At 62.0% G+C, this 15407-nt stretch overlaps 3 protein-coding genes across 8 annotated transcripts in view; all 3 read left to right on the top strand.

The window, feature by feature from the left end:
• HPSE2 (heparanase 2 (inactive)) overlaps nucleotides 1-2322 on the top strand; it is a 106279-nt gene extending 103957 nt beyond the window's left edge. For both annotated transcript variants that reach the window (XM_033065986.2, XM_033065985.2), the window contains 3 exons: nucleotides 328-473; nucleotides 1436-1582; nucleotides 1656-2322. In XM_033065986.2, coding sequence (XP_032921877.1) covers nucleotides 328-473; nucleotides 1436-1582; nucleotides 1656-1821 — 459 coding nt within the window. In that variant the 3' untranslated portion in view covers nucleotides 1822-2322. The remainder of the gene's footprint in view (nucleotides 1-327; nucleotides 474-1435; nucleotides 1583-1655) is intronic.
• A 566-nt stretch (nucleotides 2323-2888) lies between these two features.
• Nucleotides 2889-9772, top strand: HPS1 (HPS1 biogenesis of lysosomal organelles complex 3 subunit 1). Of its 5 annotated transcripts, none has more exons than XM_033065981.1 (19): nucleotides 2889-3041; nucleotides 3131-3268; nucleotides 3334-3476; nucleotides 3720-3828; nucleotides 4029-4189; nucleotides 4265-4367; nucleotides 4468-4572; nucleotides 4666-4735; nucleotides 4840-4907; nucleotides 5445-5612; nucleotides 5687-5863; nucleotides 5933-6000; nucleotides 6135-6257; nucleotides 6357-6422; nucleotides 6610-6754; nucleotides 6851-6964; nucleotides 7098-7180; nucleotides 7436-7630; nucleotides 9684-9772. In XM_033065981.1, the coding sequence occupies exons 1-18, from the start codon at nucleotides 2943-2945 to the stop codon at nucleotides 7596-7598; spliced, it is 2103 nt and encodes a 700-aa protein (XP_032921872.1). In that variant the 5' UTR covers nucleotides 2889-2942; the 3' UTR covers nucleotides 7599-7630; nucleotides 9684-9772. The 5 variants fall into 5 exon arrangements, with proteins under 5 accessions (XP_032921872.1, XP_032921871.1, XP_032921870.1 ...); XM_033065980.1 differs by having other exon boundaries at nucleotides 9437-9690; XM_033065979.1 differs by lacking the exon at nucleotides 9684-9772 and having other exon boundaries at nucleotides 7436-7653.
• On the top strand, nucleotides 7759-13391 carry PYROXD2 (pyridine nucleotide-disulphide oxidoreductase domain 2). Its single transcript, XM_033065984.2, has 16 exons — nucleotides 7759-9024; nucleotides 9437-9456; nucleotides 9684-9777; nucleotides 9857-9930; nucleotides 10037-10183; nucleotides 10327-10480; nucleotides 10689-10750; nucleotides 10861-10958; nucleotides 11362-11503; nucleotides 11596-11730; nucleotides 11831-11903; nucleotides 12014-12170; nucleotides 12303-12457; nucleotides 12571-12677; nucleotides 12783-12903; nucleotides 13007-13391. The coding sequence occupies exons 1-16, from the start codon at nucleotides 8847-8849 to the stop codon at nucleotides 13075-13077; spliced, it is 1788 nt and encodes a 595-aa protein (XP_032921875.1). The 5' UTR covers nucleotides 7759-8846; the 3' UTR covers nucleotides 13078-13391.
• Nucleotides 13392-15407: the final 2016 nt, after the last annotated feature.

The raw sequence follows: 15407 nt of genomic DNA, 5'->3' as shown, positions 1-15407 counted from the left end.
GCATGGCTGGGTGTTGGTCCATGGGTATGTGCGAGGGTGCTCATGCTGCTCCCCATGCTCTGCAATCCAGCTGAGATCTAAGCTCCTTTAGAGCTTTAGAGGGTACTCGTGTCTCTCAGCATGGGCAATGTATTCCTCCTTGAATCTCTTTTCTGGAAACATCCGTGCCATTGGACTGTGCAGAAAAAGCTGATCCCAAGGCAGACACCTGGCACACAACAGCCAAAATTTTGCTAGGCTGCAAGGAGGGGAGCCAGCCTTTCCTGCCCACGCCCTCTGTGAGTAGGGGGGGCTGTTGTGCTGCTGACTGTCCCCTCTGCCCCCCAGGACTACTGGCTGTCCCTGCTTTACAAGCGCCTCATTGGTCCCAAGGTGCTGGCGATCCACGTGGCCGGTCTCCAGAGGAAGCCCCGGCCCGGCAGAGTCATTCGCGACAAGCTCCGGATTTACGCCCACTGCACCAGCTACCACAAGTAAGTGCAGCAAGGAAAGCTGAACATTGCAGGGTGGGGTAAGTGGTATCCCCAGGAGATGGGGACCAACAAGGACGTGCTGGGGCAGGTTGGCTTCCCAGGATACTCACTCGGGTGCTGCTCTGGCCGCTGTCAGAGTGAAGGGAGAGTGCAGGAACGGCCTGGATGCCTCCGATGAAAGTGGTGGCAAGCCTGGGAACGGGGCCGGCTGGGGCCGGTGCAGTGGCCGCCGGGCAGCCCGGGCAGCAGAGATCAAGGGAGTGGATTTCACACGAGGGGCCCCGCTCGGTCGGGTTACCCGCCAGGCCGCGCTGCCGGGGAGCCTGGCCTGGTTATTGTTTCGCTGATAAGGTCTTTGAAAGCACCTCAGCCAGCCGGGGGGGCGGCCACCTCCTCCGCGGACACAAGTTGCTATTGTGGAGGAGGAGAGACTGTTTCTTTACACAGTCCAGATGCTTTCAACATGCCTCCAGCTCGGTAGGAAACCTTGTCCAGTAACTGACAGGTGCAAAGTGCTTTATAGCCTTTGTTTGGGGCTGCCTGATTCGGCAGGGACAGAGGATCAGTGTCTGGACCTGTCTGTCAGGTGCCTGGGGTGGTGGGGGCAGACGCCACTGACGCACAGAGCTCCCCTCCGTTCTCAGCCTCCTCCTCGCAAGGTTCGGAGGGAGGGGGGCTGTCCTGGGACTGACACTCTGTCCTTGGCCACCCCCACTCTGGACACCGTGGCAGCATCTTGTGCCGTGTCAATCCTGGCTGAAGAGTGGGGGTTGAAAGGTGTCGCCACAGAGCCATGCTTCACGATGGGAAGGTGGCATCTCCCTGGGAAGGGGCAGCAGGATAGTCAATCTGGGTGTCTGCACGAGGCCAGCTCTTGCAGAGACCCCCAAGCCCCTTCTTGCAGGCAATGCTCCCTGGGGACATGGCAGTGCAGTCCTTATCTCCCACTCTCCCCTTTGCAGTCACAACTATGTCCGGGGATCCATCACCCTTTACATCATCAACCTGCATCGCTCACGGAAGAAAATCAAGCTGGCAGGGACGCTGCGGGATAAGATTGTCCACCAGTACCTGCTGCAGCCCTATGGCAAGGACGGGCTCCACTCCAAGTAAGTTGGATGCTGGTGGCTGGGACTGTCCCATCCTCAGTGCCACTGCGCTGACCCTCTCCTGGTCCCGCAGGTCGGTCCAGCTCAACGGGCAGCCGCTGGCCATGGTGGATGACGGGACTCTTCCCGAGCTGAAGCCTCGCCCGCTGCGGGCCGGCCGCACCCTGGTCATCCCCCCGCTGACTATGAGCTTCTACGTGGTGAAGAATGTGAACGCACTGGCCTGTCGGTACCGATAACCTGCGGCCCACAATGGACTCGCCAGCCCCGCTCCTGCCCCTGTGCACTGCCCAGGTCACGCTGCCTCCTCGGCAGCGCACACAGCCTCGCCGTGGGGCCCTGCCGGGCAACTCCACGCCATGCTCTCATCCGCACCCCCAGGATGTCCTCCACCTTGGCACCACTCCTGCCCTGTGACCGCAGAGCCCTGGCCACCATCCCGCCAGAGCAGCGCGACAGCCAACTTGCAGGGCCTGCCACCCTCCGTCCTGTGAGCTGCGAGAAGCACCCGGGGCCTGGTGCCCAGCACCTGCAGGGGGGGTTGGATTGCTGAGACACGGTATATCCCGGGACGGACACCCTCCCTGACCCCCTGGTCCCGCTGCCCCTCGGGATGACCCCTCCAGCAACCGGACCCCTCCCCGGAGGCGGGCAGTGCTCCGCTGCAGCAAGCGCATGGAAGCAGCTCCCTCTACTGCCGCCGGGATGCCGCCAGCCGGCCTGGCCCGCCGAGAGATGCACCGGGAGGGGCGGGGTGGGGCAGGGGAGGGGGCGCCGGGTGCTGCCCCTGGCGGGCGGGCTCGGGCTCCGCGGCGGGAAATGTTGATAATTAAATTATACATCCCGGAGCGGAGAGGGCCGGCAGCGTGTCCTGCCCGGGACAGTGGCGGTGTCGCGGGCAGGAGCAGCTGCGACGCGCCCAGGCGCTACCAGAGGTGTAATAAATTTGGGCTCTCAACTGCGCCGGCGTCTTGTGTCCAACGCGGGCCGGGCCGGGCGGGCGGGAGCGATGCGGCGGTCACACGGTGCGGTGCCGTGGTCACACCGTGCCCCGGTCCCACGGCGCGGTGCCGCTGTCACACCGTGCCCCGGTCCCACGGCGCGGTGCCGCTGTCACACCGCGCCCCGGTCCCACGGTGCAGTGCCGCTGTCACACCGTGCCCCGGTCCCACGGCGCGGTGCCGCTGTCACACCGTGCCCCGGTCCCACGGTGCAGTGCCGCTCCGGGCCGCCGAGGGCGCTGCGAGCGCGGGCGCGGCGGTCACGCGCGGCGGAGCAGGAAGCGGCGCGGGGCGGGTGGAGCCGCCCGGTCCCGGTGCCGCCGGTGCCGCCGGTCCCGGTGTCCCCCCCGCCGCGGGCCATGCGCTGCGTCCTGATCGCCAGCACCGCGGCCGAGCTGCTCTTCTACTGGGCCGATGCCGCCTTCCTCCGCCGGCTGCGGTCGTCCCACGCCGGGCAGGTGGGGCGGGATGGGGCGGCGCGGGTGCGGGGAAGGGGACGTGGGGTGCGCGGTCACTCGTGGGCGCTGACCGGGACATTGTGGTGCAGGGCCCGGCGCTGGAGGACAGCCTCAACACCCTCTTCGCCCCCCTCATCATTTCCTGCGCCGCGCTGCTGGAGAAGCTCTCCGACACCTACACCTGCTTCGCCACCGAGGGCGGGCGGCACCTCCACGTCCTGCACACGGTAGGACCGGCACCGGGGACCAGGGACCCCTGGCCGGGCCCCGCCTGACCCCGCTGCCGTTGCAGTTCGGGGACTGCCTGTACATCGCAGTGAACGGCGACGGGACGCAGAGTGAGGACGACCTGCGCCGGACACTCTTCGTGCTGCGGCGCTTGGTGGAGGCTCACTGTGGCCTCGTCACGCTCGACTCGCACCTCATCCGCAAGGAGTGAGCGGGCACAGCCACCGGCACAGGCTGGCGTGTCGGGTTGCGGGGGTGGCTGCCCCGAGGTGCCTTCATGCAGCACGGGGGGTGGGAGTGGGTGTCTCCAGCCGGGACCCCCGCTTTGCAGCAGGACCCCCTGCCTGCTGGGCTGCAGCTGGGCTTTGGTGTGTCAGTCCCACGGGGGGAGCTGGGTTTTGGCAGGGATGGGACAGCCACCTGTGAGTTTACGCTCTGTGACGGCTGCAGGTTGCGTCCTGCTGATTCAGAGCAGCGGGAGCGTGTGTGGAGCCTGCTGCGGGGCCTGCTGGAGACCTACACCCACCTGCGGGAGGAGGACCAGAGCTTTGCAGTGGAGGTACCAATGATCCGAGCTGTCCCTCACTTTTGGGGTGTTCCAGGGGTGGGAGGGTGCATGGAGTCCCAGAATATGGGAAAAGGCAGTAGGCTGGGGACTTTAGGGCAGCTCCCTGGAGTAGTGGGAGCTCAGACCTGCCCTTAGGACTGCAAGGCTGGGTCTGAGAGAGCCCAGCAGCCTGCCCTCCTCCTGCACCCCAGGCCGTGGAGCGGCTGATGCATCCTCAGCTGTGTGAGCAGTGCATCGAGTTCCTGGAGCGACAAGTGGTACAGTACATCAACGCCAGCCCTGAGCGTGGTGGGGATGAAGTGGGCCATGCCTTCCTCCTGGTACACACCAAGCTGCTGGCCTTCTACTCCAGGTGCCCCTAGCTCCACCACCCTCCCCAGGGCAGCCATTTGTTCTCCCAGCTGACCTTTCCTTCTCTGGCCTGCAGCCGTAACACCAGCTCCATCCGTCCAGCTGACCTGCTTGTCCTCATCCTCCTGGTTCAGGACCTGTACCCCAGTCAGAGTGCTGAGGAGGAGCTTGGCCCACAGGTGCTTCAGAGCAGGATTGGGGGTGCAGCAAGTCAGGCTGCTTCCATGGGGTGATGCTTTGACAGTTGGGGCTTAGGGGTTTTTTCCCTCTTTTTGAAAGCCCACAGCAGAGCATGTTCCCCCTCAGGGACCCAAGAGAAGTGAGAGCATCCCTGTGAGTGGCCCTGGCTCCCATGGAGCTACAGAGAAGGACTCAGATGACCAAGTGAGTCCTTGAGATCAAGAGCTGCAGGGTGGGGTGCTGGAAGGGCTGCCTGCATTGCTCCTATCGCTCCTATCCATTTATTTTTGCTGGCAGGACACAGATGATCTCTCTGCGCCTGAGGTCTACTACACACCTGAGCCCTCGCCAAGCCGGCACAGTACAGGTGAGTGCCCAGCCGGGCAGCAGCCGTGCCCCACACCCCCAGCCCTGCAGAGGCTCCAGGGCTCTGAGGAGGACTGGAAGGGTGCCCTGCCATGTTCTCTGCAGGAAGTGAGAGCTGGTCAGAGGGTGCTGAGATGCTGAGCATTGGGGAGGTGGATGCTGCAGACGTCCAGGTGAGCACGGAGTCCTGAAACACCTCCCAGCTCCACACCTCACCAGCCTGTCCCAGTGCCCTTTGCGATTCCAGTCCTCATCACTTGTCTCTTGCTGGGCTGCAGCTGTGGGTGCCTTGTGTCCCCCATGTTATGCATAACTGTGACAGCTCTGATCTTCTCTGAGACATTGCTTACAATGAGCTGTCAGCAGAGAGGGAGTGGGGCTGCCTCAGAACAGTCCAGTGTCTCCCTCTGCTGCCGTTGAGCTTTCTGGGCTGCTTCCCTAATGCATGCTGCAACACCTCACACACTGCAAACACTGGCCTTGGTTCAAGGCATTTGCAACCTTTGTCTTTGCAAGTCTTCTCTGCCACTCCTTTGAGGTCCCTGGGCACTTTCCTCACTGCTAATCTTTTGTTACAGGGCCCTTCCAGCTCCTTTGGTTCTGTCATGCCTGGTTGCAGCTTTCAAGGCAATGCTGCATCCCTACAGAGCATCCTTGGTGCAAATTGTCTCATCCCCACAGGGGACTGAGCATCTGCCCTGTCTTCCCAGATGGCAGAGGACTTGCTCCAGACCTTGGGGCCTCTGGTTCCTGAAGCTTCAAACCCCAGAAGGATCTTTCTGGATGCCAGCCTGCGGGAAGGTTACTGCCCCTTGCTGCCACACACCATGCACTGCCTCCCGCTCTGGCCAGGCATCTCCCTTGTGCTGCTGACCAAGGTGAGCTGCCTCTGAGGTGAGGGAAGCTGTGTTGGACTGAGTCCTGCCTGACCCACCTCTCCCTTCCCTGGCAGGGCCCCATGACCCAGGTGGCCGTCACCTTGTACCAACTGCTGGATGGTTTCTTGGTGCTGGAGAAGAAACTGGAAGAAGGACCAGAGGTGGGAGTCGCACGCTCCTACCCATTCCTCGCTGAGCTGCGGCAGCGCATGGACAAATTTGTGAAGAAGCTGAGTGGACAGGACATCCAGGTGGGAGTGGGGACATGAGGACCCTGTCCTGTTTTCTCCACAGCCTGACACAGTCCTTTCTCTTTCTAGTTGCAGAACACCTGGTTGGACTTCAAGAATAAGATATTTTCACGGAGTGAGCCTGGGAGCTCCCTAGAGTGAGTAGGGGGAAGCTAGGGAAAGTCTCTGGAACAGGCAGGGATCTTTCCCAGCCTGGGGACCAGCACAGCTGTCCCTGCAGTGCAGGGGGCCCAATGTCCAAACTTGTTACTGTCTGTGTCCCCTGGCTCAGGCTGCTGCAGTCAGTGGCCAACGTGAAGCGGCAGCTCTGCTCCGTGTACCGCCAGCTCTTCCTGACCTCTGCTGGCCACAGCCTGTCCCAAGGGCTGCGGGACCGGACTCAGAAGCTGATGAGGTGAGTGCATGGGGATGGTCAGCATCGCCAGGGGGGTGCCCCACACCCAGCACAGCTGCGGCTTGTGGGTCTGGCCTCTCACTGTGCTTGTCTCGGCAGGGAGAAGCTGCTGGACTGGCGGGACTTCCTGCTGGTGAAGAGCAGGCGCAATATCACCATGGTGTCATACCCTTCTCTGCAGCTGGGAACCCAGCCTAGCAAGGGGGTGTCCCTAGGGGGTAGCAGATGTGGGAACCTGTCTCCCAGCCCTGGGATCGAGGGGAGGAATGTAGTGGGCAAAGGTAGTTTCCTGAGGTTCAGGAGCTGTCCTGGAAGGGCATCAAAGTTGTTGGACACCCTTAACCCATCTCACATACCTGGAGGACTTTCCTGGTCTTGTGCACTTCATCTATGTGGATCGCACAGCTGGACAAATGATGGCACCATCACTCAGTGTGGCAGAGAAATCCAGCTCAGAGCTGGGCAAGGGTCCCCTAGCCACCTTCATCAAGAAAAAGGTACTACTCATGGGATAGGTGTGGGATGGGAACTGCAGAAGAGGGTGGAAACTGGAGGGGTTTCTGCTCAGGCTTCAGGTGCCCCTTGTCCCCCAGGTGTGGTCCCTGATCACACTGGCCCGGCGATACCTACAGAAGGGCTATACAACACTGATGCTGCAGGATGGCGACTACTGCTGCTCCTACTTCCTCTGGTTTGAGAATGAGATGGTATGTGGGGCCAGGAACGGGCCCTGTGAGCCCCTCTTTACCTGGGGCAGGGAGCAGGGCTGTAGGTGTAGCCAGCTCTGACTCCTTGGTGGTCCCATCCCAGCTCCTGCCCTCTGCTGTCATTTCTCCCCAGGGTTACAAGCTGGAGGTAATGGAGGTACCAGTCCTGTCAGATGATTCTGCTCCCATTGGGATGCTTGCAGGGGACTACTACAGGTGAGCAGTTGCCAGCCCTGTGGCTCAAAAGGAGCTCTTTGGCACCAGGCTGGAAGCTGTGGTGGCACATGGATCCCTGTGAATGATGGCAGGATGCCAGTGTTGTGGTGTCACTGGAGTTACACCAGCCCATCTCCCCAGCCTGGTGCCATGGCTTTGCTGTGTCCTCACAAAGTACTTCATAGAGGGAAGGTCACTGGAAAGGGGTTGCCTGTGTGCACTGAACCTGCCAATGCCCTGTCTTCTCGTCCCCAGGAAGTTGCTGCGTTATTACAGCAAGAACCACCAGGCAGAGGTAGTGAAGTGCTATGAGCTGCTGACTGTGCACCTGGGCATCATCCCCTCCGAGCTCGTGGTGCAGCAGGCCTACGACTTGGCCCGGCGCCTCTGGGAGCCATCCCGCATCCCTCTGCTCTGAGCTATCTCCAGCCACCTCGGGCCAGGATTAAAGTGGGTGTATGGGTGTTCTCAGAGCCTGGGTTGCTTTCTCACTGTCTGTGTGCCATGCCATGGATTGTGCCTGTAGGCAGCAACAGGCAACCTTCCCATCCTCCAGGCCAGGGCTGGCACTGTCCCTTTTCCTGCTCCTCATGATTTTCACTGCCATCCAGCAGCCTCTGGGGACAGGCAGAGAGTGGGGCTGAGAGGTTGTTGGCAAATCATTGCCTTGCTGAAAAATGTATTTCCAGAGCAGGATTTATAGTGTGAGCTTGGCATTGCTGCCAGGCTTTGGCCACAGATCAAGATAGTGTAGCCAAACCTGGGTGGAGCAATGGTCTAGGGTGCATCCCCCTTCTCCCTCACACCCAAATGTGGGGTGTGGGGCCCTCAGAGATTCGGAAGGCTCTGGGGAGGTGCAGCCCATCCTGCACCCCCTTCCCCCCACCCAGGCTTCCAGGCCCCAGTTAGCCACAGCTCTGAGCCTAGCTGGGAACAGCGAGTAAATCCTGAGGTAGTTTGTGTGTTTCCCAGGCATGTCTGGGCTCAGTGCACATCCAAACCTCAAGTACAGCTGGGAATGGGGCCAGCCCCACGGGACTCAGGCAGCCACTGCCCCTTGTTGCTCCCATGCTACTCGCTGGAGCTGGGGATGGCACTTCAGGGAGCACTGGACCATGGCAGGGCCTTTGCCCCATCCCGCTGAGCCGGAATTTGCCCTGCTGAACGATAGTGCTGGATTCAGAGCCAAGCTTATCCCCAAGCTGCCCCTTTTCCTGCTGCTTTCAGAGCTCTGCTTGGGTCTTGGCTGCTCAAGGGAGGGCCAAACTCCGTCTATCCTGCCGTGCTTGGCCCATCACCCCAGCCACGTGCCTTTGGATTATCCCTGAAGGAGAACAGGAGCCGGGGGAGGGGGGGCTCCCAGGCCTGCTCAGCGCCTTCCTGGAGTACAGGCTGGGGAGCTCCTGGCACCCTGCTGAGCCCCAGGCAGGATCTGTCCCCTCTCAGCCCTGGGGTTTGTCTCCGGCCCGCTGCCATCCCCCCGCAGAGCCGTGCCAGGACAGCAGCAGCGGGGCAGCTCGGCGGGTGCTCCTGTCCAGCCTCCCTCCGCCTCCTCACGGCGTTCCCTGCCCCGGCCCCCCCGGCCCCTCCCTGTGCCCGGAAGCCCTGGGAAAAGTTCCGCCGTCTTTCCGAAAGCAAAGTCCAGGCTGCGGGGCGCAGGGCAGCCATGGCCGGGCGCTGCGGGGCGGTGGGAGCCGGGCTCCGGGCGGGACTGAGCCTGCCCTGCTGCTCCCGCTGGCTGCGGGGCTGGCATCCGTCCCTGGGGCCCTCGGGAGCACGCTGGGCCCATGCCGGGGCTGCAGCCCAGCTGCACGGGGAGTACGACGCGGTGGTGATCGGGGCAGGTAACAGAGCAAGGGAGCGAGAGTCGAGCCGTGGGGACCCACATCTGTCCTGCCCCCAGGGCAGGTAGCAGAGGAGCAGCTAGGTGGGGACCACAGTAGTGCTGGATGCATTGCAAACCCCCAGACTGCTCCTCATGTCTGGGACGATGTAGGGGTCTCGCACAAATTGCAGCCCCCCAGCATACAGAGCGCTGTTGGAGCATCTGTCTTGAGCACTTTTGTCCCTCTGTGCTGCACTGTTAGGGCCAGGGCTGTAGGGCCGGGGGAGGATGCTGCTTGTCACCTTTATCCCTGTGTCTAGAGCCTGTTATTGGGGTGGTTGTGACAGCCCCATGCCCCAGGCGTGGCAGGGTGCCCTGTGCTGTGGGCCCATCACCAACACTTGGCCTCTGCTCATCTCCCTCTCTTGCAGGGCACAACGGGCTGGTGGCAGTGAGTACCTAGAGTGGCATGCTGCCTCTCTTCCATCCGCAGGGGACACCAAGGGACTGGGAAGGGTCTGTGCTGTGGGCGTGGGAGGGCTTTGGTGGCAGTGTCCGTGGGGGTGGGTCTCCCACAGGCCCTCCCTGGGGAGGGGGGCACCGTGTGCAGGAGGGTGCTCACGTTGACAGTGACATCCCAGCTGGAGGGATGGGCAGTGTGTGCCGTGCTCCCCACAGGCTGCCTACCTGCAGCAGGCGGGGCTGCGCACAGCTGTGCTGGAGAAGCGTCATGTGCTGGGTGGCGCGGCTGTCACGGAGGAGATTGTGCCAGGTACACCTGCATGCCACTTGTCCCCCTGGTCCTGGGCAGCCCTGGCGGTGGACATCCCCCACCACCCCACATGTTTCAGGGTTCAAGTTCTCCCGGGCATCATATCTGCTCAGCCTGCTGCGACCACAAATCTATGCTGATCTTGAGCTGCAGGTACTGGCACCCACCCTTTCCTGGGCTGCTGGCAACTCCCAGCATGCAAGCAGGGGCACCCTGCTGCCAGGCTGTCCCTGCAGGGTGGGGCATCCCTGTCTTGCAGCGGCACGGTCTGAGGGTGCTCCCACGGGACCCCTACTCCTTCACCCCACTGCTGGAGGACAGGAGCCCTCCTCGCTCCCTTCTGCTGGGAAATGACATGGCCCAGACTCAGCAGCAGATTGCTCAGTTCTCCCAGAAGGATGCCCAGGTACCACCAGGGACAGGCACCTGGCACAGCAAAACCCACGAGGGGCTGCACTGGCCCTGGAGTGGCAAGGATGCTCCTGGGTGGGGTATCCATTGCAGCCACCATGGTGCAGTCCTTGTTGTCCACCCTCTGTCCCCGTCCAGGCCTACCCTGAGTATGAGGCATTCATGGGGCGCATGGTGTTGGCCCTTGACCCGTTGCTGGATGCCCCTCCAGTGGATACAGCTGCTCTGGGAAAGGGTTCCCTTCTCCAGCAGCTCAGGAACCTGCAAACCCTGAAGCCCTTGCTGCAGGCAGGTACATCTGGGGTGACAGGGAACCCTGACAGCAAGGGTTTTTTGCCAGCACTTGGGATGGGCAATGCAGAGCCTCCTCAGGAGGCCAAACTGAGTTGGCAGGCTCTGGTAGGCTTACTCACCTTGGTCCCACTGACTGTCCTCCAAACCCAGCTGGGCACCATGCATGGCACAGTCATGCAGGTCTCACACCACCTCTCTACCCCCAGGGCTGGCACTGGGGCGGCAGCTGCCCCGCTATTATGAGGTGCTTACAGCTCCCATCTCCAAGGTGCGTGCTGGCAGTGGTGGTGTGAAAACACCCGCTGCCTCTCCTGCCTGCCAGGGTACTGTGACAGCTCCCCACCCCAAGCCTGACATGCTCTCTTTGTCTTGGGCCAGATCCTGAATCACTGGTTTGAGTCAGAACCTCTGAAGGCAACTCTGGCTACTGATGCAGTGATTGGAGCCATGGCCAGCCCACACACCCCCGGCAGTGGGTGAGGGTCCCTTCCCCCTGGGGCTTATGCCTGCACTGTCCCCTCCTTGCCGTGCTTTGTGCTTGGCTCTGCTGCACACCAGTACCCCATGCCCTGCCCCGCTGCCTCTCCCTGCCACAGGATGCCTCAGGGGTTGATGCTGGGCAAGGGACTGCCCCCCAGCCCTGCCATATGGCTCTCCTGAGCAGCCCCCACCTATCCCTTTGCTGTTTGGACACCTCTATCCCCGGGCTGGGCTGAGTCCTGGCTGGTGCGTGCTCCCTGTAACTGAGCTGATGTCCCATGAAGTGGCATGGTCCTGTGGTGGGGGGTCTGTGGGGGCTATGGCACCATCCTCACTCCCCATGCAGGGGACAGATCCATCCCCTCAGCCAGCAGCTAATCCGAGGTTGTGCTACCGCAGGTACGTGCTGTTGCACCATGTCATGGGTGAGCTGGAGGGACGGCGGGGAGCCTGGGGCTACGTGGCAGGTGGGATGGGAGCCCTGTCCCAAGCCATCGCCCAGGCAGCAACTGCCCGGGGAGCCCACATCTTTGCTGAGAAGGTACAGGGTGTCTGGGAGAGGGGAGCTGCTTGGCCATTCCTGCAGGCAGCAGGGATGCTTTTGGTAAAGTCTTGTCTCCTACACGTGCCCAGGCAGTGTGCCGTGTGCTACTGGGCAGGGATGGGGAGGCACAGGGTGTCGTGCTGCAGGACGGGACAGAGGTGAGGAGCAAACTGGTGCTGTCCAATGCCTCCCCCCAAATCACCTTTCTGGAACTCATTCCTCAGGTATGGAGTGCATGGGGCTGGTGGGGGCTTGGCATGTTGGAATCCCTCCATTCACGCTGCGTCTCATAGCCAGCCTCTGCACTGGTATATCCCACCCCAGGAGCAGCTGCCAAAGGATTTTGTCCAGCGTATCCGGCAGGTTGACACACGCTCCCCTGTCACCAAGATCAATGGTAGGTACCACCAAGGACACTTCCATTGCCATCCCTGCTGGAGGAACACTGGTGCCAGGCTCAGCAAGAGGCTGCACTCCACTTCCTCCATCTCCCCACCCCATGTCCAGTGGCAGTGGATCGGCTGCCCAGCTTCCTGGCTGCCCCCAATGCCCGTGATGGCCAGCCCCTGCCCCACCACCAGTGCTCCATACATCTCAACTGCGAAGGCACCCAGCTCCTGCATCAGGCATATACTGAGGCTGCCCAAGGGCACCCCTCCAGCAGGTAGGAGCCTGTACTGACACACCTTGGTGCGCTGGGGAAGGGACAGGACACTCATGGCAGTGGATGCTGGGGAAAGAGGTGTGGAGTAGCTGCGTCCCCTTGTGCCTGCACAGTGGTGTTTTGCTCCTCCAGGCCCATGATCGAGCTCTGCATTCCCTCAGTGCTGGATCCAGGGCTGGCCCCGCCAGGCTGCCATGTCGTGTCCCTCTTCACACAATACACCCCATCCGTGCTGGCAGGCGGTCGGCCCTGGGATGAGCAGGCCAGAAATGCATATGCAGACACGGGTACGTAATGCACACACAGATTGCAGTAACACCTGGAGCCCTGGAGCTGCACAGGAGTTTGCTACCATGTCCCCCCCAGGCTGCCCACCAGTAGTGCCTTCATCTTTCTTTAGTGTTTGACTGCATTGAAGACTATGCCCCAGGCTTCAAGGCATCTGTCATTGGCAGGGACATCCTGACACCACCAGACCTGGAGAGGATCTTCGGGCTGCCTGGTGGAGTGGGTATCATGCATGTCAACTCTGAGCATCGCTCTGGTGCCAGTGCTAGTGGGCACTCAGGCCTGGGCCAGGCACAGCTAGCTCACACAGAGCTCTGTTGGCAGAACATCTTCCATGGAGGGATGTCTCTGGATCAGCTGTACTTTGCGCGGCCAGCACCGTCCTGCTCTGGCTACCGGTCCCCAGTTCCAGGCCTGTACCTGTGTGGAAGTGGAGCCCACCCTGGTGAGCAGAGCTGGGAGCCAGGACCCTCCTGGAGGCCTGCAGAAGGAAAAAAAGGGCACATGGAAGAGGTGCACCACCATTCCCCACTACTCCTTTCTTGCAGGAGGAGGAGTGATGGGAGCAGCAGGACGCAATGCCGCCCAGGTGGCTATCAAAGATTTCAGGCACCTCTGATGAGATTGGTGAAACTGCCTTCACCAACACTGTGTTGCAACAGCAACATGCCCTACTGATGCCATGAAGAGCCCTGCCCATCCCCAAGTTGCTTCCTCAGCACCTCAGGGCAGCAGCATCTCCCAAGAGCTGGGTGCAGGCTGACAGGGTCCCTCGTGCTCCCAGCTGCTACCATCACCTTGAACAGATGGCTGCTCCCAGCCTGCCACAACCCAGCCTTGCCCCAGTGGCTCCTGGACCCTGCATGACTATGGCAAGCCTCACTCAGCCCCTGCCTGCGCCCATGGAAATAAACTCTGGCCCAGGCTCTGTCATGAGCACTCTCACTGTTTTTTGAGCAATTCATGCAGCTCCTACTGTGCCATCCACATTTGCTGGTGATTCAGCCTTGAGGGAGCTGCCAGAGAGGACAGGCACATTTCAGTGTAGTGAACAGGGACAAACAGCCCCTCACCTTCTCCTCTGCTCCTTGATGCAGGCTTATGTGCATGAAGAGCTGTTTGCATGGAGTCCCCTGGCTCCGGGCAGGTCCAGACCATCCTAAGTACTTAGAACAAGCAGGGAACTCCCTGGAAACTGTTTTGGTACCTGAAGTCCCCAAGTGTCCTCAGTCCCCCGGCTCTTGGTGGCTGTGTGTAGAGCAGACACGTGCCCAGCAGCTCAGAAACCACAGGAGCCAGGACTGGCAGCTGCCCCCTCGTGCCTCACACATGCTGCTATTCCCGACGGAAGCTGCCTGCACGTGTTCTGGCCCCGTCCCTCCGTCCCCAGGGCAGATGTTCCGTGCTGGCCACTCCTCAGCCACAGCAGGCCCGGAGCGTGCGCCTCACCCGGGCTGCTGCCGGGAGCGACTGGCTGCAGATTACAGAGCTCACATCCTCTCCCTGCCCTCTTCCTCTGCCAGACAATGCTCCCGATTCAGCCGCCCGCCTCGCCTCCTGCCGGGCCCTAAATACGGTGCTGACAGAGCTAGCTGCTGCACCTGAGCTGGCTGAATCAATATTGACCGGCCAGGAATAGTCCCGCAGCCCTCTGAGAATAGCCCCGCACGCCCGCCCGCCGCCCACAGCTTCCCGCGCAGGGGCTGCCCTGCTGCCGGCCGCCTATTTTTAGCTGCTGCCGCTGGCTGCCCGGGGTTGCAGGTGCTGACACCCAGTGAGCCCCGAGGGAGATGAGGGGCTCGTTGGCTGACATCTCGGGGCAAAGGGGGACACCTCCAGCCCGCCACGATCACAGCAGCGGCAGGACACAGTGCCCGTACTGCTGCGAGAGGAGGCTGGCGGGTGCCAGATGTGGGAGAGCCCACCAGCCCCTCACTTCTCTCTTCTTGCTGTCCCCAGGAGCAGAGGCAGAGCTGGGAGTGGGACCCAGCATCCGCCTGCCCTGCACCCCTGCCAGCATCTGTCGGGGGAGGAGTTCGGGGGAGGCTCCTGGCCTCACACTTAAGCAATTGATCTCCAAAACGTCGAGACGAATGAGTCACGGGCTCCACTGCTGGCCTCAACCCTGCCCTTCCCCAGGATTTTCCGTGGCCTCCGTTCTGGGGCCAGCCAGGGACTCATATCGCAGCAGAGGCTTCAGGACATGCCCTGATCCCGGCCAAGACAGAGGGCTGGGATGAGAGTCCCCTGCGAGAGGGACCCAGAGCTGTGCATCCCTGCACACCCAGGGGTGCTGGAGGTCCTTGCGAGACGTGGCGATGAGCTCACGGGCTATTCCCGGCCGTGTTGATCCTGGCTCCTCCCGGCAAGATCCGGCTGCTTTGACTCCAAACAAACAGTCCGGTGGCCACCGGCACATTCCTGGCCGGTCCCTGGGCACGGCCGGGGCACTGGGCTTCCTGTTTATCCCCGTCCCACGGCGGGGCACGGCGGGCGTGTGGGCAGCAGGGTGCCCCGGGGACTGGCGGCACCCCAAGCCAGAGGTTGCTCCCGGGGCAAGTCGGGGCGGGGTGGGGCATCGCCAGTCTCCACGTCCCACGGAGCGGGGCTAAGCCTGTGGACCCTCACAGTCAGCCTGGTTTATGGATGGCACAGGCGATGCCCCAAGCCCTGGAGAACTGTGCTCCGGGCTCACAGTACCATCCCATAGCCTGCCGTGGTCCCTGTGCCGCCCGAGTCCTGGCCCCACTGCAGCACCTCCGGGCATCCTATGCCTGTGTGCCCACTTGAGCCACTGCGTGAGTGGAAGGTGCAAGGACTGTCCCTAGCATAGCAGCTCGTTATCTCCAGAAAGTCCATGCTGTGCCTGGCTGCGGGACAGCCCAGTGAGGGGAGCATCCCTGGCCGAGGGAATTTGGACTCGGGGGAAGTCCAGCCTCACGGCAGGTA

Source organism: Catharus ustulatus, chromosome 8 (genome assembly GCF_009819885.2).
Source record: "Catharus ustulatus isolate bCatUst1 chromosome 8, bCatUst1.pri.v2, whole genome shotgun sequence".
Taxonomy (NCBI): domain Eukaryota; kingdom Metazoa; phylum Chordata; class Aves; order Passeriformes; family Turdidae; genus Catharus; species Catharus ustulatus.
The sequence above is the reverse complement of the archived record's forward strand: the minus strand, read 5'-3'. Positions and strand labels throughout refer to the sequence as shown.

Bases quoted from the DNA above. Each gene is read 5' to 3' on its own strand.
- HPS1 (XM_033065981.1), top strand. From the start codon at position 2,943: ATGCGCTGCGTCCTGATCGCCAGCACCGCGGCCGAGCTGCTCTTCTAC. The intron at 3,042-3,130 runs GTGGGGCGGGAT...ATTGTGGTGCAG, and splicing joins GGTCGTCCCACGCCGGGCAG to GGCCCGGCGCTGGAGGACAG. The intron at 4,736-4,839 runs GTGAGTGCCCAG...TGTTCTCTGCAG, and splicing joins GCCAAGCCGGCACAGTACAG to GAAGTGAGAGCTGGTCAGAG.
- PYROXD2 (XM_033065984.2), top strand. From the start codon at position 8,847: ATGGCCGGGCGCTGCGGGGCGGTGGGAGCCGGGCTCCGGGCGGGACTG. The intron at 9,931-10,036 runs GTACTGGCACCC...CCTGTCTTGCAG, and splicing joins ATGCTGATCTTGAGCTGCAG to CGGCACGGTCTGAGGGTGCT. The intron at 12,678-12,782 runs GTGGGTATCATG...CTCTGTTGGCAG, and splicing joins TCTTCGGGCTGCCTGGTGGA to AACATCTTCCATGGAGGGAT.